At 47.8% G+C, this 21,965-nt stretch overlaps 1 protein-coding gene across 3 annotated transcripts in view; it reads right to left on the bottom strand.

Annotated features, from left to right (window-relative positions):
• TOX2 (TOX high mobility group box family member 2) overlaps nt 1-21,965 on the bottom strand; it is a 150,584-nt gene that overhangs the window by 75,532 nt on the left and 53,087 nt on the right. For all 3 annotated transcript variants that reach the window (XM_040609058.1, XM_040609057.1, XM_040609056.1), the window contains exon 2: nt 14,356-14,421. In XM_040609058.1, the coding sequence (XP_040464992.1) occupies nt 14,356-14,421 (66 nt within the window). The remainder of the gene's footprint in view (nt 1-14,355; nt 14,422-21,965) is intronic.

Here is a 21,965-nt window from a genome sequence, read left to right as displayed (position 1 = left end):
GGTGTGAAAATCTCAGCCTTAGGCCTCCAATATGTGAATTTTGGGAAACAAACAGATTTCATCTTTAACAATTTTAACAATTTTTTTTTCTTTAATTAAAACAAGCTTATGTATGGTATCCAAAAAAAGGCAGGAACACACCCATTGCTGTGAGGGGCTCATCCATGTCCTGAATCACAGAGACTCACCAAGTACCTTCTAAAGCATTAAGCAACCTGGACAAAATGAATAGCTCGAGTAGGTACCATCCTTTCAGGAGGAAGGCAAAAAGGAAAACCATCAGATTAACAATCGAAATAGCAATGTTTGCCTAAAGTAATGACAACCCTCCATCAGGAAGGACAGCCAGGACACCAATCTGCTGGTCACAGCCAGGAGCAGGGATCACCTTCAATGCTGGCAGTGAGAAGGGACTGTTGTAGGCACTGGCAGCTCTAGAGGCAATGGAGAGCCTTTGCTGACACAGGAAAGAGCTTTGCAGAGGAGATGGAGGTGCAGGAGGGCTCATACCAACACCGGCATGACCTTCATCGTGTGACCATGAGGGACCAAACCCAACACACGAGGCATGAAGCGGGAGGCACTCCATTAGTAGCTGCATCCAAAGAAAACCACTCCCAGCTACCCAGTGGCCAAATCAACGGAAACGCTTTATTCGTTAAGCAGCTGGACAGATTTTTCTATTATTTTTACTAGTTTACAACATGCCAGGTAGAGCTTTACTGGTTCCAAGGGAAATGGGCAGAAGTGGAAGAGCCAAAATGAGAAAGAGATGCTAATGAAGAGGCGGGGGAGGTTCTCAGCACAACACGGCTGCAGGTAACAAAGCCAAAACATCAATTCCATGGTAAAAATTGACATTTGCTCAGCATACTCAAGGGCTTCAGCTGCCATCTTTTGAATCCAAGCCCACACAAAGTCTAGACATTTCCACAAACCTGTCATGACTCAGAACAGAGCACTTCTAATTATAACAGTGGTACCAAACTCGGTACCTCAAGAGCCCTACTTGGTGTTACCAAAAAGCATCATCCTGGTCTATCCCCAAATATGATCAGAATGGGGCAGATACTTTTGAGGAAGATTACTTGAGAAGTTTGGCTGCAAGCTAAGCCGCATTGGCTTTCACCATTTCTCCTCCCATCCTTATTCTTGATATCAAATAACAGGAATCCCTTTCCAAACTGGGACAGAGTGAAGCAGAAGTCAGCAATCAAGGATTGCATGGGCAAAAGAAAAAACACACAAGGAGAAAAGAGTAGGTGTCTCTAGTATCTAATTTGGATGTTGCAGCAATCCTCAATGCAGAAATCTGGAGACCAAGGCAAGTAGAAAAAACTACACTTTGTGTTCAAATTGCATTGTTTCTAAATAAACTACCACAGCATGAGCTGCTCATAGAGCTTCAGAGTTTCCTGCGTTTTACAGAGGGGCTTTCCTTTTTTGATCCCCAGCATCTCGGTGTGAACACGACAAATTCATTCCTGCAGTTGCATGCAAGCGCCCAGTAACTCCCACCCTTTCCCTGCAGCTCCCCTCTGGACATTTCACGACCACTTTCCTCAGCAAAAACTTAAAGGCCTGAGCTAACTGGTTGTTTTGCTGACTAGTCCTTTGTGCATGCAAAGCCATATGTGACTGCACACAGAGCTCTGCGCCTGCATGGGGGGGTGGATGAAACATTGCATTTGCACAAGCATCAGTGTTAACTGCACCTGCCAGAAGGCATGCAAATATTCATGCAAAAATACACAGCTTTCCACTTTCTAACACTCGGGTGAGCGAACATCCTGCTGGTTTTATGAAATGGGGCTCCTACAGCTTTGCTACTTTTGATGTAAATCATGTTTCCCCTAAGTGCAGGGAAACCTGCCTCGGGAGGGGTGGGCAGGTGAGGACCACACACTTCCTTTGGATACCGGTATGGGCTCCCCAGCTTGCAGCATCCTGACCTGTGAGCAGAAGAGCAAGACCTGCTACTATCTTGTGCCCCATTTGCTTGCAGAAGTGACGGCATCCTCCTCCAGCCAGGTCTGGGGTGAAAACAAGCATCTTTTGTGTATTTGCTTGCAAAATGCACTAGGAATTGCTGAAGCCTCGGAAAAAACCTACTCCTCACGAGAAAAGCAACCACCAGCTCCAAGCCTGGTGTGGGGAGCATGAGCCCTGAGCGCCACATAGGTATCTGGTTTTGTTTAGAAGTCATCTGGAATTCTTAAAATAAATTTGCTAAATTGTCTTCCAGAGACTGATGGCTTAATTTTTTTTTTTTCTTCCCTCCTTAATAAACTTTCAGGGCTATCTTTATTGTTATGTCTAATTTTAGAGAAAACTAACATTTCCTGAGATTCAATTTCTCTCATAATTGTTGGAAGGAAACTAAATTGTCTGCTGTAAACATTCACTGTATTGTGTGAAAAGTATCTTTATTACAGCCCACTGGGAATACTAATAAAGGTCCCAATCCTAGCCCTTCCTCACTTTTTTTTTTTTAAGCTCACTCTTTTCTCTTATATACCCATTAATGTCAGTTCAAACATTCTGCAGTCGAGATATGAGAACTTAAAATATATTATTTAACAATGAAGGGTAGAATAAAGACTTGTGAGCAGTAAGATCCTTTCTGCCTTCTCTTTCAGTGCTTTCTATTACAGAAAATGAGAATGGCTATTCCATTTGTCTGTGTGCGTGCTCAGAGTTGATGAAAAAAATCTCATTAGTTTAGTCTGACATATACTCAATACAGTCTATGTACATATTTTTTTTCATTTTATTCTACAGCTGCAAAATGATACTAAATTTCATCAGATTGGAATGAAAACTGTGGTCTTGGAACATTTCCCTTTAAGGGTCTTATATTTATTCAGAATTCATGAATCATTTTCCAGTAATACAACTATAATTATTCTTAAAGTGTTATGTTTGAAGGTTTAATATGAAATACTAGCAAAAAGCTCTTTTTCACTTTGATAGTTTGTAATCTTCATGGTAATCAGATCAGTTAGCTCCTTCTCACAGCAGCCAGGAAAATACAATTTAATATGAATCTCATACTCTTCACTCATGTTTTAATTAAAGTAATAAAAGCCAAGTCATATTTTGCCCTTTACATGTACACAGATGTATAGACCTGGGCTATACAGCATCAGCCCAGACACTTTTGATGGCTGCTGATGGATTTCCTAGTTCGAGATAAATTTATTTCAGGCTTGCTTGGAGGCTGCTGGTCATGAAAGCAGACGAGCGAGACCCAGCACAGTCCTCGACAGAACCACGACAGGGGTGATGGGTGCATGGGGCAAATGTAGAGCTCTGGCACAGCTCTGCCACCTTTTGCACTGCTGGAAGGAGCTAAGACTGCTGTGATAGCGATCCTTCAGCTGGGTCCAGGGCCAGAGCACACCTCCCTGTGAAAGACCAGTGCATCCCTAACTGCCTGTGATTTTTGGTTCCCATCATTGCTCCGACCAGCCTGCCCTGGTGCACCACCTGATAGGGAAAGATCCAAGACTTTCCCAAAGAAGCAGCACCACAGAGGACTGGTGGCATGCATGCTCCCCTCCCTGAGTACCTGCAGTGCAGCTCCCCACCTGCAGTACCCACACCGCCTTCTCCCTGGTTACCTGCATCAGCACACTCCCTCTCCCGCGTCCCGTGTTCCCCTCCTGGGTACCCACAGCACCCACACTCCCCTGCCTGGGTACCTGCCAGCCTCACCCACACTGAGCCGCTCAGGCTTGAAGAAGGGGGATGCCCAGGGCTCTGCTGTACAAATCCTGGAGCAAAAGCAGAAGAGCTAATGCAAGCATCCTGTTGCATGCAGGCATCAAGCCATCCCATTCTCAAGGGCTCCCCGTGAGGTCCCACCAATCTGTTCGGACCACGAGGGATGGGTACCACCTCCCGCTTGCAGGCAAGCTGCCACAGCACTGCTGGACACCACTTTGGGTCCAGCGCTCTGACCAACCGCACGAGTGAGTAGAGGTTGGAAGTCAATGCCTGACTCCGAGGGTAAGGAGCTCGATGGCCACACTCAGCACACTAAGGATACATAACCCTCATCATCCTCCAGCACCTGCAGAGCCCCAGGATGCTCTGCTGAGTGGGTCAGGCCACTGTGGGGCTGGAGCGAAGCCCAGCCCCGCATGCACCCAGGGCAGCCCCAGAGCCGACATGGAGCCAAGGGTGTGTTCTGCAGCCAGCTGAGGCTGAGGAGGGGTCTCCCCTTCTGCACAGGCCTTCATCCAAACTCTATAGTAGAATACGATGCTTTCTTGGTGGAAGTAAGTGGCTCCCCGGTTAATCACTCTGCTGTGACAGCAGACCCAAACGCCAGCTCGGGCTGGGACTCCGATGAGAAGTAATCAATCAGTTAGGAAAGGAAATCCCAGGAGCAACAGGCTGGGTTTTTTTTGTGGTTTTGGTTGTTGGTTTTGGTGGGTTTTTTTTCCATATTCCTGTGGCCCACAGTGCTACATTTCCACAGACAGAGTTTGCCAAAGCCACTCCCCAGAGGTCCATCACAGAAGCAAACCAACCTCTGCAGGAGCCAAACCCAAACCCCCAACAGGATGCAGTAGAAAAACCCACTCGTCACAGCAAACCGATAGGGATGTTATCGCGTTATCAGAGCTCAGCATCAATCGTTAGCACATAAAGACCTGGCTCCCAGTCACACTGTGTCACAGCAGGTAATTCAGGAGACAAGTGGTGAGGAATTAGCACAGTGTGAGGAGCTGGAGGATGTGAAGGCAGAAACAGCTTGTGTGTAAAAGCTCTGGGATTGCCTTTGTCTGAAGTGACAGCCACCACTCAAGGACAACCCAGCACCTTCCCAGGAGCAATGGCAGCTGACCACAGGGGCACGACCAGCACACATAAGCACCACGTTAACGTGATACCTATGCTGCGAAGGTGACCCGCTCCCCTCCACAGCTGCCCCAGGTCCCCTCCCGTAGGTCTCCACCTTGCCCTGGGCCATGCTGGCCATCAGAGGCAGCAGCTCTGCGTGCACCATGCGCAGTCCCTTTACAGCACTGTTGAGCACAGTGGGAAACCTTTGATAAAGCGACACTTTGTTGGCTAAAGGATAGGGCACACCACCTTCCTCTATTTTGTTGCTATTTAATGAGGCATTGGCTTTACAAGCTCATCAGCATTGCTGGACAGTCAGCCCATGCACCCTCATGACAGAGGAGTCACCACGCACACCAGTAGATCCCATATTTAGTCTGACTGGATCTCAGCTGTGCCCCACAGTGCTCTGAAGCAGTCCCAGTTACTCCATCTCTGTCAGCCTCCAGCACACAGGGAGCATTTCTGGAATCTCGGGTCCACATTTCCTTCGGCCCCACTGGTGGGCATCATGGCATTTTGGCACCAAGAAACACCCATGTCCAACCCTCTATCACAACTCATTTTGGTTATCAGTATTTTCTGTATGTAAGACTTTGGATCAAGACGCAGCAGATGCTGTTTCTCAGTGGGATACACATCGTCCTGCTGCTGCCCTCTCTCTGCCAGCCCCTGGGTACCCACCACCTCCCCAGCCCTTGGGGCAGATGGACAATGGCCTAGAGCTGTGCTGCCTCTCCTGCAATGACTGGGTTTTTTTAATTATTTTTAAGTGTTTCACTGCTTACAGACTTCTTCACCAGAAAAGAAACCAGAGTTCTGTTTGAAGGTCCTCCGGCACAGTTTGATCACACACCTTGCAGGCTGAGGGCTACAGTCAGGAGTGCTGCTTAATACAGACGCTCTTCACCATTGCATCAAAAACAATCTCTGAGCTGATCAAGATCCCCAAAAACCTGGGAAAGATGGGAAAGAGAAGGAAAGATTGCTGCTTGGACTGACCCTAGGGCACAGCTGGCTGCGGCCACCTGGAAGACCCTGGAGGAGCAGTGGATGCTGTGCCTAGCCCAGGCTGCCAGCCGCAGCGTCTGCTATTTATTTCTCTGCTTTTCTGACCTCTGCTCTGATGCACCCAAGAAGCATCTTCTCCCTCCTGCCTTTGTCCCTAAACCTGAATCTGTTCAGGAACCTTAGTTCCTTGATGAAATGCCTACATGTGAAATTCAGCCACAGTGACAATTTCAGTTTTCTGTCCCTACAAGGTGCCCTGTGCCACCTGACAGACAGCTTCAGCTGCATGAGACTGTTTGGTTTTGCCTCAGAGTAAATGCAATACAAACAGAGACCAGAGACTATCCATTCTGGTCTAGGAACTGCTCACTTACATTAGCTTTTCACTCTGTGATGCTCGGTGACCGTTTATCAAACACCCTTGTTAAAAACTTAGGAGTCCTTTGTAACCAGGTGTTGAAGGTGATGTTCGTTCTGCTTGTAATACCAAAGGATTTTGTTATTATTTTATTTAAGCACTACAGCTGACCCTCCACCAGCAACAGAAGCTTCTCTTGCTATGACTAAGTTATAGGAATCACTTCCTGACTGCACCTTTCAAAAATTTCACCGTCACATAGGAGTTCATGCAAAATTCACAAGCCTGGATCATCAGCTGTAGTTGTGCTTGCCTCCAAAACCCCGCCTGGAAGGGTTTCCATTAGCTCCTGATTATAATAAATGACATGTAACACACTATTGTTCATTCTAAAATAGTACATGAGATTCTTCCTGAATTGTAAGCTGAGAAAGGCATTTAATATCTATCAATGTCTCCCCTCTGTTTTTTATTCTCTAGCACAACATATGAAATTATATAGTACTACTCAAAGAACAGCAGGGAGAGAGCAAAATCTCTATCTTAGCATGGGTGCCTGCTGCAGCGCGCACTCCTGGCTTCCACTGTACTGCCAAACCCTGATTAACCCCCTTTCAGCTCCGAGTCGGTATAAAGCTCTCACTTCCATTCACAAGCGGCTTTCTGTATACATCCATCTATACATCTGCTCTAGCAATATTTGCCTCATTGTAAAATGATTGGGGGGTCATCAGTTTTTTACTTTAAGGCACTCTGCCCCTCTTGTGGTTGACTTTAGACTCCAAAAATACAGCCTGTTCGCAGACGGGAACAGACCAGGGTGCTGTACAGAGGCAAGAGAGTGAAGCCCAAGGAGCACAAGACCACTGGAAATTCAGGAGCATCAGAGCCCTCCATGCCTGGGGGACACGTTCCCCCCTTTTTAAACCTACTTATATCAGTGATTTTCTCTAATGCTGACCATCCTCTGACTATCATCTGTTCCTGTGATCAATAGATCAAGTCCATCAATAGCCAAAATCAAAAGATTATGAAGACCCCGAGACATGTCTCCTCAAAGTTAAAACAAACATGTTTCTTCATATGCAAAGACCAATCAGACTCCTTAGAGGCACAAAAGTTCATCGGGGGCTTAAGTGGGAATGGCATGAATAACAACCTCACGGTGGGCTCTAATTTTTCCTCCCCCAGTCTGCTGTGCAGCCTTTACTATGACAAGACTTGAGAGAAGGGTCATCCTAAGGTATCACTCAGCCACGTATATGGTCTCCTGATTCACTTCCAGTCTTTCTTCTGGAGCAAAGCCAGGTCTGAGGCAGTGGCTGCGGTGACCATGAGCAACCTGCTGCACCTTATGAGTTTCGGGGACAAACAAACTGCTGGAAACTCCTCCAAATTCACACGTCCTGGTAGGTCAGGGACCAACCAACATGAGAACGTTATGCCCAAGCAATCGCACGCTGTTGCTTCGCTGCCAGCAACAGAGCACCTCTACCACCACCACGTCCCTGTCGGTCCTGGTTTATAGCTTCCTAGTAATAAGGAAGGAGCAAGGAGAAGGGGAGGATAAGCCACGTCTTCGTTCACAGCGCTGGACTGCCCTCACACTGCCTGGGGCTCCACGGCCACTTCAGGACTGCAGTGGTGGCATCTGGGTTCCGTGGTCCCCCGCGGGAAAGGGGACCCCTGCACTGGCACGGCACGGAGCTGCCCCAGCCCCTGGTTTATTTTATCAGCTGCTGACGTTCTGATGCAATTCATTTGAGATTAGTGGGAGGCCCAGGAGGTGGGAGGACAACACGTCTGCCAGTATTTTGACAAGGTTTAATGGCACATTTTATAGCAGAAGCTGCCAAGATGAGCTCTGTCTTGTCTGGAGCGTTAGCAGAATGGGAGCAAGGTATCCACAGCTTCCTGCACCATAATTAATTTCTAATTATGCTATTGCTTGCTTTCTACATTATTGCTTATTTACCAAACACAGCTTTATTGTACTGTCCAGTTCCTTATAACTAGCAAACCCATTGTTATGCTAAAATGAATGTTCTAAATGTTATTTATTATTTGATAAACCTTGTGTAACCCTGAATGAGGACATTAAATGGCAAGAACACTACTTCAAAATCCCATTTAAAATAAGTCACCAAGACAGCTGTGCCTTTATAAAACACATTAGAGTGGCACTCAGAGCACATATGGCTCAGGGATATATACAAATTATACAATTTCTGTCATTCGATCAAATAAGAGGGACGTTTTGACCCCAGAAATGAGTCAAATGTAAGTTGTAATTCAAGCCCCACCGGAGGCCCTGGTGGTAATGTATCCTGACGGCTGATCAAAGAGCCCTGACCATTTGACCCACCAGATCAGCGACTTACTGTATCTATTATGGCTAATACAGACCCAAGCTTGAAGATGTATGGAGATAAACAGATAAAGGGCAATAGATACAGTGGACAAATGTTGATTTATACACATCCAAGCACATGGATACATACGCAGATGGATTTCATGCATGCAGAAAGGGGAAGGTATGTACAACCCTACGTTAACATTTATACAGGCACACATTTGAGGACAGATGCTGTATATGTGCATGCGCACGTGACAAATACAGTCTCTCTTAACTCCATTTCCCTTGGTGCATCGGTATAACCTCCACACTCAGCTGAGCTCCTGCTGGTTTGCACACAGCCAGAGAAAAACTCACCTTCTATTTTATGCATGTGTTGCCAGTACAAACACGTCTATGCCCATGGATCTACTTTCTCAGCAGCATAAATGTGAGCAGCTCCATCCATGAGTTAACCCAACGCACGCAGCCCAAACTAAAGCCCTCTTTGCTGCTCTGCAGGTCACTGACATCAGGTGTCTCCCCAGGGCTGGGTGAGACTACGCTTTTGCAATGCTGCCGTGCAAACCTGCAGCCCCCCCACATGACTACAGGACAGATGTGGTTCCTTGCAGCCAAGACCTGACATTTTTGATACACAGATGGGCAGCACGAGTGTGCCGGCGAGAGCATTGTATAGGAATAGCATTAGGAGGAGGAAATGGTGTGCAAATAACTTTTCGTCAATTTAACTGTCACATTTTCAACGCTCACAGTTAAAGCAGTGTACTCCTATTTGTGCTCTCAGTTACAAAAGCAGAGAGTTGCTTAGGCTGGTGCATCTCCCTGGCCAGAATAAACTGCACTGATGTATAACAGCGTTTGCACGAGGAGTCACACAAATTAACTTGTTGGTACAGCAACAGGCACGCTGCTCAGCTGGAATAAGCTGTGCACTGAAAGCCCCTGGGATCAGGCAGAGCCATCAGCAATCAGCTCTTTCCTCCTTCGAAGGTGCGCACAGAGACGTGCCCTGGAGGGAGGAACGTGGCAAACGCTCCCCTGAGGCTTTCCATAAGGTCTCTCCCACAGACTGGGCACAGTCACATCCCAGCTCCCAACAAGATGAGGGACAGCTCTCCCCACACCCATGCCAGGGCCCAGCTGTCCCCACACCCTGCATCATCCCCAGCAAGGGATTTCCTGCGTTTATTCACCCGTAACATGGGATAACGATACCTTCTCGCAGGGTATTCCCAGGCGTAGTTAATTCATGTTTATAAAGCACCTGCGGACTCTTCCTGCAAGTGCAGAAGTCTCGATGCCAAACAAAACCAACCTCGTTCCTGTCCAGCTACGTGAGGAATTTCCCAACCTTCACCTTTCCTGGGGTTACTCTCCCTATCACAAAGATCTTAATAAATGCTTTTTCTTACTGATTTTGCAGGTGTTTTTATTTCTTTTAACAGCACCACTGCGCTTTCACTCATTTTCTGGAGTACATCATATGGTTGGTAATCTGTCCATTCCTTGGGATTTCTGCATTACTTAATTCCTCATCTTTGGGGAGGGATGGAAAGAAAGAAAGAAAACTGACAGGGGTGAGGAATGATGCTCTGCTGACTTCATGAGGCACAACAGATACCTCACTCATCTCGCGGGTCAAATGTCCGCAATGGTTTGATCAGATGTCAAGTTGCATTTATACTCTGGCCCCTGTTGGGGGTTGAATTACATTTCACATTTGACTCACTTCTGGGGTCAGATGTCCCTCCTATTTGATGGAACAAGAGGAATTATTTTCCCCAAGCAGGCTGTGCTGCTGGGAGTCTGGATCTGTCAGTGCTCTCATTATGTTTTAGGCTCCTATATTTCTGCATCTTGTTCTCAGCTGAGACCAACCCCTTTTGGGATGGCAAAAAATGCAGCCAAGAGCACATAAGCAATTCCATCGAGTAAGATGAGGGGAAAGAGAGGATCAGCCATCTTTCAGCTGTTTCAGACTGTGTTTGGGGGTTTTTTTTGAGGGGTTTGGGTGGGGTTTTTTTCGAGGGGTTTGGGTGGGTTTTTTTTCTTCTCCTCCCCAGGTTAGCAGCTCTGCAGCATAGGGAACGATGAAGGACAGGCAAGGTGACCTCGGTCTTGGCTTTACCACACTTTGCCATGAAATACTGCAGAAGATCTTTAGGATCAAAAACCGTACAAGGGGCTGAGATAAGGCAGATGTCAGGGTGCTGCAGCGCTGCGGTGCTGTCCAAGGACTGCTCAGCACAGGAGCTGCCCTAACTGCACTGTCTCTGTTACTCCAGTTGTAAAATGAGAATAATCTTGTCTGTGTGATGGGAAAGGATGATTCAAGAGCTTAAGCAGTTGCTAGATCTCTGGGCAGAGAGTGTAAAGCATTGCACTGACAGCCAGGAGCCATTTAAACCCTGGGGGGGGGGGGGGGGGAGAGGTGATAAACTGAATTCTGCTTTCTACCTAACTCCTTCTAGGCATTTTGAAAGAAAAATCGCAAGGCAATACAGAATTTCCTGTAACAAAGACTATTGAACAACTTCTATTTGTGGACCCCTAAAATTTTCCAGCTCAAATAAGGCCACACACAGACATGTATTTCTTGTTCTCCCAGCCCTTCCCACCCACCTCAAGCATGGAGGGGCTGGAAGCCCTCCCGCAGGTCTGGGGGATTTCATCATGATGGTCCACCCCAGGCCATCACAAGCGTGCTGGTACCAGGGGAGCTCACCATGTAGCACAAAGCTGAGGTAAATACACAAGCATGCCCTAAAACAGGCGACATGAAGCTGAGATTTCCCACCGTCCATGCTGCACATCCCAGTCCCTGCGCCGGAACTGGGCTCAGCGTGAAGCTGTGTCTGTACTGAGAGCTGCAGGCACCGAACGGTGCCCAGTGCAACCAGTTTAAGACAAAAATAGGGGAAAAAACCCCAACCCACCCGCCCCATCTATTGCAGTGCGATGGCTTCAGTAATTAGTGTGCATGATTTGTGTTCATCCCCAGCGATCCCAAGGGCTGAGCGATATCCCACATGTGCCGCACAGGCATCTAGAGGCCGGTGATTTAGTGGCCTCACAAGCAAGATCGTGAAACCACGGTCCCGCTGTTTAACGTACTCGTTCAGGTTACCACAGGTTTAGCAAACAATAAAAAAACATCTGGAACCCCCATTTAAATAGAGGAATTGTGTTATTAGTAATAACGTCATGACTGGTGCTATAAAGCCCTCTCTGGTAAACAAGTGCTGATGTGTAGGTAAATAAAGGGAGACGATGAACTAATGAGCGTGAGGGAGGAAGGCTGCTCCCCGTCCTCCTCGGCCAAAGCTCACGCTGGGTGCGAACCACCACTAACATCCTTGCAGAGCATGAATTGGGATCTTCACCCTCCCTCCCCGCTCCCCTCCTGCCCCCCGGGCAAGGTTATGGAGGGCCACTGCAGCATCCCAAGGGGGCACCCACCCTGGCAGAGCCCTGGGTGCCACCCCGTGCCCTTGCACCCCTTGGTCCCACTGCCAGCTCCTCTGACTGTCCCAAGCATAGCAGCACAAGAGGGGAACTGGAGGTGCAAGACGAGATGAGACTCCCCCATCCATTTTCCATGTCAGTCCCCACCTTCCACAGAGGTTTTGCTCCAGGAGATAAAGCAGCAGCACAGCCCCCATGCACAAACCCATCCCTATATCGGGGGGTGCCTGCCCCCTGCCCACCCTCTGCCAAGAGACAGATACTTCCTCCCTTTTCACCCTGAACTGCTATTTCAAAATAGGAAATAAAGGTCAACAAATAAACAGAGAACAAACAAAGAGTAAACTCTATTTCCCTGGTTACAGCGACCTAAGCCGGTTTGGTTTATCCTTCTCCCAGGTTCAAACAGTACATGAATTCTCCACCACACGGTAGCCTCTGGTTTTACTGGGAAGTCAGCCCTCCTCCTCCTTCATCGTGGTGCAGCAACCCATTCCCCACCCCACAGCATCACTCCTCATTTCCCTCCAGCTGCCCACCCCTGGGGGAAGCGGGATGCGACAGGGGCTGTGAGGTGAGTTCTATCGATGTAGAGGAGGAAACACAAATGGTTCACGTTGGCCACGGTTCAGCCCCAGCTGAGTCCGATTCCACAGGCACATCATGGCCAGGGAACGTGGCTGGTCACTGAGGCAGTGCTGCCAGCCCTTCCTGAGGAGGCTGTGAAATAGCTGTCCCTTGGGCAGCTTTTGAAGGCAGAGTACCCAAGACAGCTGCCCCCGTCAGCTTCCACCACTTGCTTGTAGGCTCTGCACAGCCCTGGGGAACGTGGGGCTGGGGACAGGGCTGACCCCCTGCCCCAGCTTGGGGTCACCCCGTTCTTTTCTGTATTTACTCAACCTCTGGCAACTTCTGGATCTAATGATAAACGACACACTGTTGCTGATTGACTACATGTTTGTTTCTGCTGAATCACTCCATAGCACACAGTTTGCAGTTCCTTCCCCACCTTCTGTAAATCCTTCTCGAATGAGAGCTGCCCTCTCCCCACGCCTTGGCGGTGCTGGCTTTGCACGCTGCCTTAGAAAGCCAGAGGAGGAATAATTCTCCCGAGCAACGAGCCAACACACTGCTGCACTCTAAGAAGGCAAACAACAGGTTTTCAGCCTGTTTTCAGTTTAATATGCATATATTTTAATCACCACTGGTATATGAGTTAGATACACCATGGATGACTCACTAGACTTGTAATTCATAGTGATGCTGCGGTAAGTACCAAACCCCAGGAGCACACCATAACCTTGCCCCGGGCCACACACACCAGATCCAGGGCAACAGGAAGCCGGCAGCATCGTGGGTTGGATGGAAATCATCACACACACCTGCCTTTCAAACTTTGCAACGCATCACCTTCATGCTCCATAGTCCTGCAGAGCCCACAATGCATGGGTCTGTGGTCAGTGGGGCCCCACAACGAAATGGCCTAACACAACCCAAAAATGGAACACTGAGAAATATTAGCAATGACCTTGCAGTTTCCCTCGCAAGGCAGCTGGATGTGATGAGATGCATCTCCCTGAGGGTGCGGCATCAGGCACTTCAAAGATGCACCGAGTCCCCAGCGTGCTCTAATGATGCCGGGCCACTGCAGGGGGATGCAGGTGGGACAAGCTCTCATCTCCTGGTCGGGAGGACAGGTAAGCACATGCTGAAGTCCTCACCTCCCAGCAGGACCTAAGCACGGGCTTAATTTTATGCATGTTTAGGGCTGCACTGAATGCACATGCCTGTTCCATGTGTATCCAAGCCCAGAGAGAGCCCTGAAGGCTCTGGCACCTGCAAGACATGAGCACTTCTATTCTGGTCCTCCACGTGTGGCTTTCTAACTCCAAAACAGGAAACCTTTGATTCCTTTTTCTCCCCGAGCCAGCTAACTGTTAATCTATTTAGCTACAGGAAATACTCTACACGAGGGAAGGAGACACCTGAACTACACACAATACTTGGAAACTTCACCGTGTCCAGAACCAGCAACTGCATCTTCATTTTGAGTGAAGGATGCTGAGGCAAAGCTTTTCAGTCTTGTTGGAAAGCTACAGCTAAGCTGAGGCCCAATATGCAAGCGCATCCCTCTCCGCGTACCAACTGCATCGGCTGCTGCTCCTCGGCAGCAGCCGGGTTACAGCTCTGACCTCCTCCGTGGTCAGAAGTGCTGATTCACAGAGAACACCAGAATTTGTGCTTGGACATAGCCTAAGTCCCCTAGAAAATCTCACCATGCTGCCCACCCAAGCAAATCAACACCTACCTGATTTGCCGATAGAAACTCCTGGGCGTTGTCATTCATTCCCATGTACATGTTCTCGCCATCAAACTAGAAAGACAAAAGAAAGTTAGAGTTAGTGAAATGCCATCTGCACACCAGGGTCATGCGCATCTCAAATGTTTTCCTGGTTCTTCACGTAAAGAGCCAAAATTCCCCCCAAAAAATCCTGAACTGTTCCTTTAAAACTTTTGAGCATATATGAGCACATGTACGTCACAGTTATTGCAACAGAACTCGGTAACATAGCATGTTTATGTTATTTTTCCCACAAAATAATGAATGAATCACTCCAAACAAATAAGCCAAACGTGCAAAACCACAGATATACCCAGCAGAAAGATCACCCAGATGAAGTTCTTGCTAAAATTCCTACTAGAGCATCAATTGGCTTTAAAAAGCCAACTTCCATTGATGGAAATTTCCAGACAGGCAGTTCCCATTCAGTGCTCTTCCAGACACCAATATGTTCCTTAACCATCGAAACAAACCTACAGCAGCGATGCAGAAAGCCACTCTGGACCATACATGAGGGGGTCTCTATGAAAAGCCTGACTCCCCACCCTGACAGTTTGCTGCCGTTCGCAAACCCTGGCTGCAAGAAGGCACATCTGCCCCATCTCCCGGTCCCCTGCCGGCTCTGCCCCACGGCTGGGCGAGGGGCAGGCAGCCTGAGCGCAGCGCCTTCCCTGCGCCCCCACGGCTCCTGCAAACACGCCTGCCCCCTTCACCCGGTTCCATGCTGCTAATCCACTTATTAGGCTACAAAATCCCCATGGGGTACTGCAAAACTCTTCTCATTAATTAGCTACAACGGGAGCTTTTCACTTGCTCCAATTCCAAACGAAGGAAAAAAGCCCTCCAGGATAGTCACTGGCTCTAAGTATGGCTGGGGCAGTTCTCAAGGCTAAGTTCACAAATTAATTACGGCAATAAAATGGGCTATGCCATAAAACACTCCTGAGGCAAGGATGAAGGTACCAGCTGTGAATGACACCATGTACTTAACAAGGCGAAGAGGCAACCCTCTTGCCCTTACAAGCCGGATGATGAATTGGAGGTTGTTCACCCCGTGCACGTCCTCTCGTTTTCTGATACGAAGCTGATACCAGTTAGGTCTTAACAGAAAGGGGTTGTATTAAGAAAAATAAAAGAGAAATCTAAAGAAAACCAGGTGAAGATTTTCAGTGTAGACTATTAATTACACTTCCATTTCTCAAAGTGATACAGGATTAGCTATTAAAAAGTCAGCAGAGTTAGTAAAGCCAAGGGGGGGTAACAGCTCTGCTCCGTGTCAGACACCCTCTAATTGCCAAACTATCCTCTGGGGTAGAAGAGCAAACCAATTAAAAGCAGTAAAATTAGAGCAGGTATTGTGACACTTATTAACTAATAGCAATAGCAGCCGCAGCAGGGTGGGAGGAGATCCCTGCGCAAATGCAGGAGTTCGTTAAAGCCATCAGTGAGGCAGGAGCTGGCGGGATGCAGGGAGCACCAGCAGCCCGAGGAGCTCGCTGGGACAAGCAGCTCTCCCAGAAGCCAGCCAGGCGCTCTTTGCTTTAAACTGAATTTCCCTCCACCTGTAAAACGATTGCCGGCAGAGCCAGCTCCTGCTAACACGCTTCCAGCTGGAGCTGCCGTGCTTCCAGGCATGGAGACTCGGTCAGCTCTACAGCCCAAGCACCCTCTGCCCACCCCCAGTTCTCAGCAGAAAAGGCTGAATTTGCAGGAGAGGCGGCACAGTTTGGGGGAGATGCTCAGCCCTGCGGCAGTGGGACCCAAGCTCTGCGGCAGAAGTCGGTCTCTGGCTTGACATGGGCGGTAGCGTGGGTAGTGTGGGTTTGGGGAGCCCATCTCTTTGGAACAGGAAAAATGATGGTCCCCAGGTCCCACTCCCAAGCTCTTTTGGGGACCATTCCACCAAGAAAACATCAGGTGGATCCTGCAGCCTGAGCAGACACACCGAGGCTGGGTGCCGCATGGACGTGGGACCCTTTCTGACAGTCCGACCTGCAGTGCCAGAGCAGCGGCACAGACATGCTGTGCAGCACTACGGGGACGCTTAAAGCTCTTGCATCTGGCGGCTGCACACTGAGATGCTTCATGGGAGCTGCACGAGAGCTTTCCAGCAAGGAGCCCTGAAGACAAACAAAATATTCCAGTGGGGGAATGGTTCTGTCCATCCCTGGAACCAGTCAAGAATCTGTGCTGCAGAAACATTTACTTCCATGTCAGGAAAAGAGCATCTCTTTCCTAAGTAAAAGCTTTGCCCCTCTGAGAGATTTAAGTACACAGATGATGCACATCCATCCATCTCCCTTCCTTGCAACACACACCTCACTTTTGACCTCCTCCATCCCTGTATTTTGCAGATCTAGACTATGACGGGTTTGAAACAGCTCTTCTCCAGAAAACAAGTCACCTGGAAACGTACATTTGGAAAACAAAAAGTATCTTTCACTAGGGAGGTCCAGGGCAGGACAAACACTCTGCTTTCTCTATATCATTCTGTTCATCAGAATGTATTTTTTTTTATGGCTTTCTACTATTCCCCTACCTCCGCTCCACACTTCCTTCTGCCCTCGATCCTTCATAATAACTGTAATGAATCCTGCCTTCAAAATTACTGTGCTTCTGATTGCCAGGCTGAGCAGCGAGCCTGAAAATCAAGACTCAAAATGCAATGGAAACTTTGGAACTTCCCCACTGCTGATTGGATTTTTTTCCCCTCTCCTCCAGGCTATGAAGGTGCAAACAAATTTATTAGAAATTCTCCCATCAGGATATTTTTTCAATTAGACATTTGCCACTTATACACCAGCTAGGTAGAGCAGATAAGTAATGTGCTCTCCCTCTTCTCATTACTGTTTCGCTACAGAATACACTTCAAAACAATCAGCCCCATCGTTCTAGGTAGATTCACGGCAGAAACAAACATTTTAGTATTTCCCTTTGGCTACAAACGCTTCCTCCCTTTTGCTTTTGCCCATCAAGCCTCCCAGGCACTTCCAGACCTGGGTGCACCCATTCACCACCCTCTGTGCCCCCCAAATTGATCAAACCTGTACTGAATGATGTGTGCAGGCAGAGTGGCAGGTATCATTTTCAAGGCCTAATTCAAAAGGATGCAGTTCTCTTAATCATCCTTTTGCTCTTTTGTAATGATTTAATTTTTGTTATTTTTGGCTAATAGGAGCAGCCTATTAAACACCTCAGTGCCTGTGGCTAATTCTCAGCCTGTCCTGCATGAAATGAGTACAAAGCTCAGGTGAGCAGAGATCACTCTCAGCCTGTAGTGCTTTGCATCCACGACGTGATGTTCACTGGAAAACCTGGGAAATGAAACCCCTGCGCAGCCAAGTTGGTAAATCAGGAGAGGTAGGAAGATGTGATTAATTGCTCTTCCTTCATCTGAGACTTGGACCCACTTTTATCTAACTTGCAGTGACGTACATCAGTGACGGCTGCTCACAAGCGTAACTAGAATGCGGGATCTCTACTTCAAAAAGAACCCAGAAAGCCTCACTTTGCCAAATCCCAACCCAGACTTGTCTCCTGCAACATGCGCGGGACAGTAACAACTCTACTCACCGGATTAATCAAAAAACCACAAAACCCAAACAAAACCTTCAGAGCAAACTGCCCAGTTTCCTCCCATGCGGTAAAGGCATGCTGTCACATGAACTCCAGCAAACTGCCTCCATCTGCAGGTGACATGAACTCCAGCCCGAAGGAAGGAGAGCACAGGTGTGACCCGCTCTCGTGCCACAGGAGGTGCCTTCGCTGGCACCGATGGATCAGCGCACGGGTGCTGTCCCCACTGTTCAGACCGGGGACATCTGGGTGACGGATGCAGAGCTGTGCCTCCACGACGGGCGCCTCTCCATGGGATATGCTACCATGTCTTTTGGGTCCAAGCAAGAGATATAAGGACAGTTCTACTCTATGAGAAAACACCTTTTGAAGTCTAGCCTTGCGTAAAAAGTGCTTTGCTTTAAAAATACAATTCTTTTACTATGGCCTTTCCAGGGGAGCTGGAGCTGGCACGGCAGCTGTGGAGGCTGCACATACCAGCCCATACAGGGAGCTGAGCGCAGGCTGGATTCAGATGATGTTCTACAAAGTGCTTTTTATTTATTTTTATTGCTTTTCTAGACTTACTTTGGTTTCTTATATTTGGGATCAGACATTATTTTCAAACCTGTAAATGTGCCCAGAGGTCATATAGGTCCCATGTTAGTAAGATGAAAATGAATAAGAAAAATAAATTCATGCTGCAAGCTGGGACAGACCCCAGAGCAAAGCGGCTGTGTGATCTCCAGCTCTGTGCAAACATGGAGAATAAGTGTTTGTTAACTGGAAAGGACCCAGTGGAAAGAAACACAACCTCCTGCCAAGATTCAGAGAAGGTGCTACTTTCTCAGGGATGGCGCTACCAGCTTGTACAATTTTATTACAAATCTCATCACATTCTTTTATTTCCTGAGAGTCATGAGCTAAGATGTAAACCTCAACTCTGTAAGAAATATGTCAGCAGCACTCATACCAGCGATGGCTTCAATGACACCTGCAAGATCTCAAAAATCTTCCAAATTTCTTGTTTAATTTTACTTTAAGTGTGGTGGGTTTGGGGTTTGTGTTTTTGTTGGTTTTTTTAGGAGTCTTACTTAAATTTTAACACTCATTGCTTGTGGTACTATACCAGAGCACCTTAACTGCAAGTCCACTGAGGACCGGGAGCCTGTTAATGCAAATCCAGAGGTAACCAAAAGCCATCATCATCAAGGAACTACAAAAAGCCCAGTGAAGAACAAACCAGGTGCTTCCAGTGATTCCTACTGCTCAGAGCTTTAGGCACTTGCCTCTCCATTTTGCCTCCTTGTGCCAGGACACAGGAGATGGGCAGCAGGACCCCTCTGAGGACACCATTCCCAAACTGGTTGCACTGGGGATATCACCTTTCACTGAAGATGCTTGGGGTGTAGCTAGTTTGAGGGTGCAACAAGCTACACCTCAGCCACCACCAGCATCAAGACATAGAGCGACCCACAGTAATGCTGTGCCTTAAAGTTTTCAGTGAATGAAAGTTAGGAGACAAGAAAACTTGCACATACACAGTCAATGCCATATTTAGTACTCCCCATTAAAAAAGAATAAATAAAAATTATTGCAGTCCACGTGTTGCTGGGGTTTATTATCTGCCTCTGATGGCACCCTACCCACCACATGGAAATATAACTCTTCTTAAGAAAGCTTTACAGAAGTAGTTTTTTCCACAAATAATTTTTATTAAGGAAGCATTATTTGAGTGGCACAACCACATTCGGCTGTAGCTGCATTTTGGCCACGGTACTTCCAGCCCTCCCTCCCCACGATACTGCTCCTGCATGGTGTGAGGCAGCCCGGCACACCAGGCTCAGCACTATGGGCACACTGGGCATCATCACCAAACCTACCGCCCCTGATGCTGGCACGGATTGCCTTTGCCAGCACACATCTCTGCCACATCCCTGGGATGCGAAATACTCACTTCAGCCCTGCCCCTGTCAGCGCTGCTGCCTGCAGAGCTGCCGCTGTGATTTCCTTTAGGAGTAATTTAGCATCGCTTCTTCGGGGAATACATCGCTGAGGTTAGCTTAATCTCTTTAACTGCGGTTTCCCCATTAAGGTCTTTACACAACCTCTGGCCCAAAGTGATCTACTTAGTATTATTTATTTGTCCACTGAAATGCTTGGATAGCCCTTCAGTTGATCCTGTCAAAGAAGGTCAAGGGTTCAGCTATAGATTTATGACACCCCCCGGCTCTGGATCCTCCTGCGAGGCACTCCCAGGGGCTGGCCACGCGCTGCAATTTGCTCCAGGACAAATGGCCTTGTGAGGGAGAGGCCACCACAGCAGGTGTCAGTGGCAGCACATCCTGCGACCGGCTGCACAGCTGAGCATCTGCCAGAGTCACCTGGGCTTCATGGGGGCTGGGCTTTCTGCATGCTCGGGTATTATCCCAGCGTAAAATCAGATTGATACAGAAGAAGTCTTAAAGCTTAAAACCTTATAGCAAATGTAGTTTGGTTGGTGGCTTTGTTGTAAGAACAATTTACAAAAAGGATAAAAGCCTAATATCAATTATTTCTCAAACATACCAGAAGCAGGAAAACTACTGCAGAGTTGGTGGTGCCAAGGGCTGCTACAGACTGTCAAGAACCTAAAATCAGGTGGGAAAGGCAGGAATGATCTGTACTGGCTTAGACACTGACGGGAGTATTCAGTGTTCCCAAACTGGAGCATCTCCCTTGGAACAGCCCATCCGAGCAGCCCTCACACTGGGATGGCCAGTAGGAAAAAAACCAAACAAAACAAACCCAACAAAATCCCAAGGAGCCCCCATGGCCAAGAGGCATTCAGCCATCTGCTCTAAAGCCTCACAAGGTGACAAATGGGGTGCACAGCCTGCTGCCTCTGCTCCACAGCGAACAGGAGCAGCGAGGGGAAGGTGCAGCAGGTCTGACCTGCTCGGTGAAACCACCTGGAGCTGCAGCACAGACCCGACACCAGGGCATCATGTCCCGCAGCCCTTGAGTGTTTGCTGAAGGGTCAACAAGTACCTAGAAAGGGTGAAATGATCTCCCCACCTGGACTTCTCATAAGGTTCCTCCCCCCTGCCCCCCCCCCAAAAAAAAAAAAAAAAAAAAAAAAAAGCTCTAAAACCCAAACCCATCTTGTCATGAGGCAAAAGGGAAGGTCCTCTTGCTCACATCCAGGGAAAAGATACTCATTAGGTTTTAGCAAGAGGAGAATCATGGTCCACAGTCCATCTGCAATAAAATCTATCTAGTTCATAATATAAGTGATCTAGAATGATTGAAGTTTATTAATGAGACAAAAATTATTCAGGCTAGCCAAAACTAAAAGCTACTTTGAATGGCTTTGCATTAAGACTCTCGCAGTACTAAGTGGCAGTGAGGAAATGGAAGATTAAATTTAATGTCAATAAATGTAAAGTAATGCACTGGAGAAAAGCAATCCTAACAATACAGACACGACAATGGGCCTTAAAATAGCTGTTACTGTCCAGAACAGAACCCGTGCGTTCGTTCTGGAGAGTTCACTTCCAAATTCTGCTCAGCCCTCAGCAAATGCCAAAAATGCCGCTCAGGTTTTAGAGGCAATTAGGAAAAGAACAAAGAGCTATAGATCAAACATTATTTTACCATCTGTACAGTCAGGAGAAGGCAAGAGAGGAATTTCTGGGAGGCTCCAGGTGCGGAACGGCACATGCGGCCGAGGAAAAGAGCTGACAGACACACAGGGACAAACGGCGATGCACATGAACTCATGTGATGAGAACAGGGAATGGCTCTTCTCTCATTCTCATAGCTTAAAACCAAGGAGGCAGCCACTGAAATCATGAGCTAGTGGAATTAAACACCTTACAGAGAAGTTTTTTATGCAGCAATCCTCTTGCTGCAGGATGCTGTGGCCTAGAAGGATCCAGAATAGCAACTGGATAAAATTAGAGGGGAGTAGCAAATACAAACCGCTGAGCTCAAGATGACCCTGACCTGTGGGCTGCTGGAAGTTCTGCGAGTAGATGTAA

The sequence above is a fragment of the Falco naumanni genome, chromosome 10 (genome assembly GCF_017639655.2).
Source record: "Falco naumanni isolate bFalNau1 chromosome 10, bFalNau1.pat, whole genome shotgun sequence".
Lineage (NCBI taxonomy): Eukaryota > Metazoa > Chordata > Aves > Falconiformes > Falconidae > Falco > Falco naumanni.
This window is presented reverse-complemented; position numbering and strand designations above follow the sequence as displayed.